General features: G+C 40.3%; 1 protein-coding gene across 2 annotated transcripts in view; it reads right to left on the bottom strand.

The window, feature by feature from the left end:
• Positions 1-8,393, bottom strand: part of LOC138972978 (hexokinase type 2-like) — an 11,901-nt gene extending 3,508 nt beyond the window's left edge. Inside the window, exons 1-10 of one of the 2 annotated variants that reach the window (XM_070345637.1) lie at positions 8,047-8,393; positions 7,252-7,464; positions 4,854-4,883; positions 4,399-4,516; positions 3,661-3,715; positions 3,120-3,282; positions 2,592-2,731; positions 2,061-2,291; positions 1,395-1,601; positions 682-794 (exon numbers count right to left, since the gene is read on the bottom strand). In XM_070345637.1, the coding sequence (XP_070201738.1) occupies positions 682-794; positions 1,395-1,601; positions 2,061-2,291; positions 2,592-2,731; positions 3,120-3,282; positions 3,661-3,715; positions 4,399-4,516; positions 4,854-4,883; positions 7,252-7,464; positions 8,047-8,254 (1,478 nt within the window). In that variant the 5' untranslated portion in view covers positions 8,255-8,393. The remainder of the gene's footprint in view (positions 1-681; positions 795-1,394; positions 1,602-2,060; positions 2,292-2,591; positions 2,732-3,119; positions 3,283-3,660; positions 3,716-4,398; positions 4,517-4,853; positions 4,884-7,251; positions 7,465-8,046) is intronic. The other variant, XM_070345638.1, reaches the window with a different exon arrangement.
• Positions 8,394-9,158: the final 765 nt, after the last annotated feature.

The following is a 9,158-nucleotide window of genomic DNA, read 5'->3' as shown; positions in this document are numbered from 1 at the left end:
AAGTGTGAGCTCGTTTGCCCATTTGGGTTCCCCACAATATACTCTGAGAGCATAGTCAGCTTTCGTTGAGTAGGCATGCTGGGTATTTTCGTGTTTCCATAACCCACCGAACTCCGACATGGATTACAGAATCTTTTCCGTGCGCACTTGGTCTTGTGGTTGTGTGTACACACGAAGGGGGTTAAGTCACTAGCAGGTCTGCACATAAGTTGACCTGGGAGATCGGAAAAATCTCCACTCTTAACCCACCAGGCGGCAGGGACCGGGATTCGAACTCACGACCTCCCGATTAGGAGGCCGACGTCTTACCACCACGCCACTGCGCACGTCTATTTCTTCACCAACACAATTGTCACCATCAGGAAACGGAGAAAGAAAGAAATAAATAAATCAATCAATCAACCAATAACACCCCCCCCCCAACAAAAAACAAAAAAAATTACCAAAAATGGTTGGTCCCTCACTCTGATTGAGCCACGTACCACAACAGAGACACACGAATGACGATTTTAAAAACTCTTCAGCAGTAGACAAAATAAAGAAAAACAGAAAGAATAACTGCATCTATAAAACACACAAAATAAGCAACGTCATGTACAAGGGAAGAGAACATATCCAGGGATACTATACTGGCACGTTTTTGAAAATATTGTCATTAAGCCATTCAATAAGTTTCCTTACATCTGGGTTCCAGGTTGACTGGAATGTTCATCCAGTTCTTTGTCAAATTCCGTCCTGCAGAAATCCAGACAGCCATTTTCCCCGAGTGCTCCCAGCTCTGTGTTGATGATCATCTGCAGTCACAAAGCACACAGTGTTCACATGCGATCTCGTAAGAGTGACTCATGTGAAATAAATCTTCAATCAAAACAGAGTGCACGTCAAGAGTCTTTACAAGCATAGAAGGGTCGAAGAAAATAGCATGGGGATGATTTCGTTTTACTTGGGATACAACACATTTTGCACCGTTTAGTTACCCATTGACAAAAGCATTAATGAGTACTCCTGATGAATCATATTTGTGCCTACAAGGAAAAACAGACAAAACTAGCGGACCAGATCAGTTGTTTATCTCCCTTTAGTAAACTGTCGTTGTTAGCTCTACATTTATATTTTTATTCACATCAGTAAGTGCTTTGCATTGGACGTGTGAGCTGAACTGATTGCCGGCCCGCAGTGGCCTCTCTTAAAATGTTGATCCTGCAACCACGTACATGCGGTACAAAAGAGTACATGAGGGTAAAGTCCCATAGTCTAACCCCGCTACGCAGCGACCAGAATTCAAAGTCCATATACCTTTAGATTGTCAGTACCCGTGCTTAACCCATTGACTACAACAATACGTATCAAATTGGTTGTTCGATATGTTTTTCCAGCATGACATCAGGCCTTACCTCATGTGGTTTTTCACCTTCAGGGCAGTCCGTCTCAACATGTTTCACGTCTTCCACGTAACAGGCGTTCAGTCCGCTATCCACCATCAGACAAATCTTACAGTCAGAGTCCCTGAGGGCGACTGACACCAGGGTGCTGACAGTGTCGTTAGCAACAGCCACAATCTCCACCTTGCCGAGCGGATCAAAGCGGCGACCGGGAAGGACCTGTTTTAAAAAAAAACACCACTTGTAAGAACATTCAAACAGCGGTTTTGACTGAGTGTAGTTGGTGTTCAGAATTCGAAAGAAAAATAATGTAAGTTATCAAATTTGCAGAGAGATATAGCTCTGCCAGTCTTTTGTAACTGATGCATGCGCTTTAGAAAGCTGTAACTTTGATAGAAATATTTGATTCATCCATTCAAGATAACTTCATGTTCAAAAGACGTAACTGCGTTGCTAGGAGAGAACGAATTTTGCATACTACTTGAATGTGTGTGTGTGTGTGTGTGTGTGTGTGTGTGTGTGTGTGTGTGTGTGTGTGTGTGTGTGTGTGTGTGTGTGTGTATGTGTGTGTGTGTGTGTGTGTGTGTGTGTCTGTGTGTGTGTCTCTCTGTCTGTCTGTTTCTCTGTGTCTGTTTCTCCTTGTCTGTGTGTTTGTGCAGTGAATGAAACAGAACTTACCATCTCAGAACCTATCCTTATAGCCTGTAGAGCATCTTGAAGCAACGCATGTAGATCCTTACCCACCACACCTTTAATGTAGAACTCTTTAGTCCATTTGGTAAGGCAAGCTTTGTGAAGACTCTCGTGTTTGCTGGGAAAGGCGACGATTACTGCTAAAGGCAGCTTGCCATCGGAGACTTTATGAGTCTGTACAAATGTTTTGATACGGTCTGCGATGAATTCAAATAGCTGAAAAGAGACGGTTTATTTCGTCAAAGAAGCAGGCTATATTAAAACTACTATTTAGCTAATAATAACTGACAACGGTTTTCTTGTGTGTATATATATATATATTTGATATCTGGCACACTTTTTGGATCAAACATTTCTTTTTACAATGGTCACGTGAACGCCGCTTGAATAGGTGAACCCCCCAAACCGACCTAACACAAACGTAAGGTACCAAATAAAACATCAACATCTCGATTCCCGGTCAACACGTGATTAAATGTAACAATGATCAAACTTGACTCTATCTTGGTCGGTTACCTCTTTGTCTGTGCTGCGCCTAATGTTCTGTGGAATCGAGTAACGCTCAGACTGAACTTCAGCATGATGGTTCTCAAGCTCCACAAGAAAAACCTTGATGCTGCCATGGTCCAAACTGACTACCAGACACTCTCCACTTGCTGCATGAATAAACAAAGACCTTGTTATGCAATGATAACCGTCACTTTGACTCTATTAAATTTGACAACGCCATCGTTTACGACGACAAAGACGGCAACAAAGACAGCAAAACCACCACCAACAACAACAACGACAACAATAACAACAACAATAATAATAACAACAACAACAACAACAGCAACAAGAACTACAACAACAACAACAACAACAGCAAGAACAACAACAACAACAACAACAACATCATCATCATCATCATCATCACCATCATCAACATCATCATCATCGTCGTCAACAACAACAACAACAACAACAACAACAACAACAACAACAACAACAACAACAACAACAACAACAACAACAACAACAACAACAACAACAACAACTGACCTGACTCATCAGGCAGAGGACTGACAAAGGTGTTAAACATCTTTATCTCTGCTGCAGGTTTTGTAGACTCGACCAGACCTTTGCTCATCTGTTGGTCCAACAACTGCATCACTTTCTGTAACGCTTGCTTGGACAGCTGGAAGCCGTCTAGAAGGGTCTTCGGCTTGAAAGCAGAAGACAAAACGTTCTTGTGTGTGGCTTCGTTTTGATTTATAATCCTCCTCAGTAGGCCTACTATGTACATATCTTCAATTTCACAAGTCTGTCATTTATATCATTTTTAGTTTATTTCATTTTTGTATGATATTTTATCATTGTTCTGTAAGACATGACGTTGACCGAAATGCACAGGAGTGCTTTTTCCAATTGCGTCAACATATATTCGTGTTCTAAAACTTATGGAATCATTTCTGCCATCATCAGAGTTTTGCTGACGTTTCCCATAAACGCATGTTCACAGTGCAACCCCAAAATGAAGGACATAAACTTGTAAATTTGTTAATCTGTGTGAAGAAACGTTATACAATTGAAGGTTGATTACCTGTCGACGTTGTAATGGAATGAACTCGTCAGGGTGTGATTCGTTGCCGCGCGCCCTGTTGTACCACACAGTAATAGTATTATTTCTCTTAAATGAAAACTATACAGGGAAAATCTGCCCAAAGAGATGTGCGTTCAGAGTTAAAAAGAAAACCACACCAATCAACAAACTAACAAACAAACCAACCATACAACCAACCAGAGAGAAAAAACAACATAAAAAGCAACATTATTTTAAGTACCATCGTGAAGAGAGAAAAAAAAACATACACAGAGAAACAGTTATTCAAAACGCGATTTTTATTGAAATACACGAACTTATTTCAAACTGGAACGATATTCTTCGCCTCACAAGAACGCGTAACAAATTCAGCTATTTTAAAACTGCCAAATTGACCGTTAAAGCTGAAGGCAAAGTAACATTGACATTGCTCCTACACATCAGCAAACTCTCGCTCGTGGTATTTGTGAGTGTGTGTGTGTGTGTGTGTGTGTGTGTGTGTGTGTGTGTGTGTGCGTGTGTGTGTGTGCGTGTGTGTGTGTGTTTGTGCGTGTCTGTGTGTGCGTGTCTGTGTGTCTCTGTGTGTGTGTGTGTTCGTGTGTGCGTGTGTGTGTGTGTGTGCGTGTGTGTGTGTGTGTGTGTGTGTGAGTATGTGTGTGTGTGTGCGTGTGTGTGTGTGTGTGTGCTTGTTTTTGTTTTTTTCAGTTGATGGTTTGCTTTCAAGTCTCCGACAGTCACCTTTGGAGACGACGTCTGCATAGGAAGAATACGAGTCCAACAATGCCAATGACGACAAGAGGTACGATCACGGCAGGCAGGACAATTGGCAACAAATCATGACTTTCTTCTGTTTTATCTGTTTTATGTGGGAGGACAAAGATCACAAGGTTAGCACATATACTTCTTTGACATGTGCCGAAATGGCAGCATTGGGGTTTAGAAGCTGAGTTATTTCATTGTAAAAGCAAAAACAAAAATGTTATAATTAGCCCACCCCCCACACAAAAAAGGAAAACGACAGACATATATATATATGCGTATAGGCGACGTGCATCAACTGAGAAGGATTACTTTGACCAAGATGATGTATGGGCAAGCAAACACACGAACACACACGAATGGAAATACAATGCATTCACAATGTTTGGATGGATCACCCACAAAAACATATACCGGCACTTGTATAGTCGTACCGTTGTGTGCGTCACTGCCTCCTGATTTCGCTGTAACAGACCAAGAAATGAAGGTTGAACTAATCTGTGTTGATACAGTCATGCTTCTTCATTCAAGCAGTATAACTGGATGGTAGGGAGCATCCATTATTGTCTTTTGACTTCGACATATCGCACGTGCTTTTGAAAAACGTGTTGTTACTATTTGATGTGCAGATCGAAGTAAAGGTATATATGTGACAGCTGTAAGCTCACACATAACTATTTGAAGACGTGAAGTTTGACTACATTCGGCAACATACGAGTTCACTTGGTTGTGTGGATGTAAATTGAATTCAATTGAATTCAATTGAATTGGATGAATTGAATTGGATGAATTGAACTGAACTGATTTGAATTGAATTGAATTGAATTGATTTGATTTGAATTGAATTGAATTGAATTGATTTTGAATGGAATTGAATTGAACTTTATTTTACAAGGATTACGATTTAAGGCTATGCCTTTTCTTACAATCTGTCCCTAGGACGCACAAACACACAATGATAACATAAAAAATAAAAAGGTAAAGAGCAAAAGGAGGTTGAAAAAAATAAACATGTGATGATAATGATGACGATGATGATGATAATGATGATGATGATCATGTTGATGATCATGACGATGATGATGATGATGATGATGATGATGATGATGATGATGATGATGATGATGATGATGATGATGATGATCATGGTGATGATGATGACGATGATGATGATGATGATGACGAAGTTAAACTACCGTGCACAACAGCGAGTTTATGTGGATACGCATCAGGAACATGCAGTTACATATAACTTCCTTGAATACAAACTTTGAATCAAATATATGTGTACACGTAAAGGTTATAATCATCTCTGACAACGCGGATGTGCAGAAGTTGGATCACATACAAGAGGACATGTAGAGGTTATAATTAGCTCTGACAACGCGAATGTGCACAAGTTCAGGTTGTAAAACTACCATCTACTGTGATACCTGTGATAACTGATGATGATTACTGTGATTGGTTTTATGTGTTTGGTTGGTCTCTTCTTTTGGTAGTGCAATAGCGTTAATTATGGATTGTTGTTATCATCATTTGCATGGGGACTTGTCTGTTAGTCCAAACAGTGATATGGTTATTGTGATATTCTTGGCTGCACTTTAACATGGAATGTATGTATGTATGTATGTATATATGTAGGTATGTATGTAGGTATGTATGCATGTGTGTTGGTGTGTCGGTGTGTTAAGTGTGCAAGTAAAAAGGGTATTGTAGTTGTACATATATTACTTTAGATATTTTTTTGTTATCATGGGTTTTATGAATTTTCTTCTCTTATTCTTTTATAATTATTAATTAATGACCTATATGTGCTGATGACCAATTTAATTTCCTTTGTTGGATCAATAAAATGTTATGAGTTATGAGTTATGAGTTATCAACAACATTGAAATCACATGTATGCTATGCAGTAAAACATAACTACCATGGACATCTGTGAGCTTACATGGATATCCAGAAGTAGAGATTAAGTACCTTTGATAACACTGAGTTTATATGGATACCAAGAAGTTAAGATTATATACCTACCTGAACGAAAGAAAGTTTGTTTGGATATTCAGAAGTAAAGATTATACACTAACCTTGAACAACAGTCAGTTTATACGGATATTCAGAAGCAAAGATTATACACCTATCCTGAACAACAGTCAGTGTATATCTGGTTATTCAGAGAAAAAGATTATACACCTACCAAGAACAACATTCGGAAGCAAAGATTATACACCTATCCTGATCTAAAAATCAGGTTTTTTTAGTATTTAGAAGTAAAGATTATACACCCACCCTAAGCAATAGTCAGTTTATATAGATATTTGGAAGCATGTATTACCCACCTACCCTAAACAACAGTCAGTTGATATGAATACCAAGAAGTACAGATTTACACCTACCTGAACGAAAGAAAGTTTGTTTGGATATTCAGAAGTAACGATTATACACTTACCCTGAACAACAGTCAGTTTATACGGATATTCGGAAGCAAAGATTATACATCTACCTTACACAACAGTCAGTTTATACGGATATTCAGAAGTAAAGAGTAAACACCTACCCTAAACAACAGTCATTTTATATGGATATTCAGAAGCAAAGATTATACACCTATCCTGAACAACAGTCAGTTTATACGGATACCAAGAAGTAAAGATTATACACGAAAACTCAAAAATCATAATTATAAGAAAGTTATATGGAAATTTAGAAACAAAGATCATGCACTTACCCTGAACAAAAGTCACGTTATACGGATATTAAGAAGCAAAGATTATACACCTACCGTGAACAACATTGAGATCACAAGGATGTGAACAAGTGAAAGTCAAATATTACCTGGAACAACAGTCAGTTCACATGTATGTGAGTCAGTCCCCTCGGGCGGCACGAAGAAACACAGGTACAGTCCCTCTTGGTCAAGGCTGACTGCAGGAATCTTCACGGTCAGACGATCCGTGAGGATGTTATCAAACGCGTAGTTGCCCCCTTCCAAGAAACACAGATGATCGTTCTTCTTTTGCGACCAGCGACACAGAAGGATATCCGTCCCTGGAAGTAAACTGTATGTGTTTAATAATAACAAGAAATTCCTTCGAGGTAGGAAAAACACCCCCGTTGGTCAAAGGGAAATAACCATTCTCACTGCACCCATTCTCACTGCCACCAACTGAGAAGGTTATTTTCCCTTTGACCATGAATATGTTTCTCTATAAGTCCTTGTAGAATCTTAATCCACCAATAACTCCCTAACCGTGTGTTTGACTGGTCCCAATTTTTGTAAGGACCGTCTCAGGAATGTATAGAACCTGTTCACCAAGTTTCGTGACGATCGGTCCGTTCATTCTTGAGATCTATATGCGAACACAAACACACAAACACACAAACACACAAACAAACAAACAAACGCATCGACCGAAACCTATACACACCCCTATACCGGGGGTGTAATAATGAACACTCATTAATGGCCCCTTGTCACTAGAGCTCACGGCAATGTAACATAGCAACAGCGTGCGCTCATGCACACACACAGGCTACTGTCACACACACACACACACACACAACCAACACCACCACCCCCTCCACCACCCCCTCCACCACGCTCACCCAAAATCATCAAAAACTACAAACCTATCGCGTCCTTTGGGGCGTCCTTGGGGTATCGCGCCATGTTGATGGACCGTCTGCTGCCAGTGATATTGGTGCGAAAATTGCATGTAACGAAGGCAGGTTCCCCAGCTTCAAAGGTACCCGCCTCACACGTGATAAGTGCTTCATAACTCTGGAGGCCAGTCCAAATCAGAACGATGAATCTCAAACTCACAGCGAAGGGTAGCATACCGATCCGTTTAGGCTATGTGACAGTAGAATTGCCACACACACGACAGCATGTTAGAAGCACCAGTAACACGTGCAAGTCACCCTGTAGTCGCACACACATATCACAGCTCTTTACTGCAAAAAAAAACACACACACACACACGCAAGAACAAAAACCTGAAAAGAGCAGTCATTTCTGTTATTACCTGAGCTCAAACAACAACAACAACAACAACAACAACAACAACAACACAACTTTACTACCGTCAAACACACACACACACACACACACACACACACACACACACACACACACACACACGCTAGCACGCACGGAACGCACACGCGCGCACGCACGCACACATGCACACACAGACACTCACACACACACACACACACACACACACCATACACACACACACACACACACACACACTCTCTCACACACACACACATACACACACACACACACTCACACACACACACAAACACACACACACACCCGCACGCATGCAAGCACACACACATACAAGAGTGTACACGAATCTACATTTTTGTCCAGACAAAAAAGAAGTATTCGCGAATTTACATCCGCGTCAGGATTATCACATGATAAGCATGAATGTGTGCATAGTGTTACAGTTAATGGTATACTATTAAGCAAAGGCTGCGAGTAGACTAGAGGTACACGCACGCACCACATACATTGTGTACAATGTACACATGTAATTACAGCTTGTCGAGAGTAATGGCTTCGCTTTTATATAGTTCTGTTCGTTGTTTTGAAAGAGGGTTGTTTTATTCAAACGGAAGGTGAAGAACCTTTCTTCTGCGAGTATGACAAACATCATCGTGGGATGTGTTATATGTTTGCCATTCTTTGCTATCCCTTTATTGTATCAGCCTACACTGTTTCGTGTAAT

This window comes from Littorina saxatilis, linkage group LG8 (assembly GCF_037325665.1).
Source record: "Littorina saxatilis isolate snail1 linkage group LG8, US_GU_Lsax_2.0, whole genome shotgun sequence".
NCBI lineage: Eukaryota > Metazoa > Mollusca > Gastropoda > Littorinimorpha > Littorinidae > Littorina > Littorina saxatilis.
The sequence above is the reverse complement of the archived record's forward strand: the minus strand, read 5'-3'. Positions and strand labels throughout refer to the sequence as shown.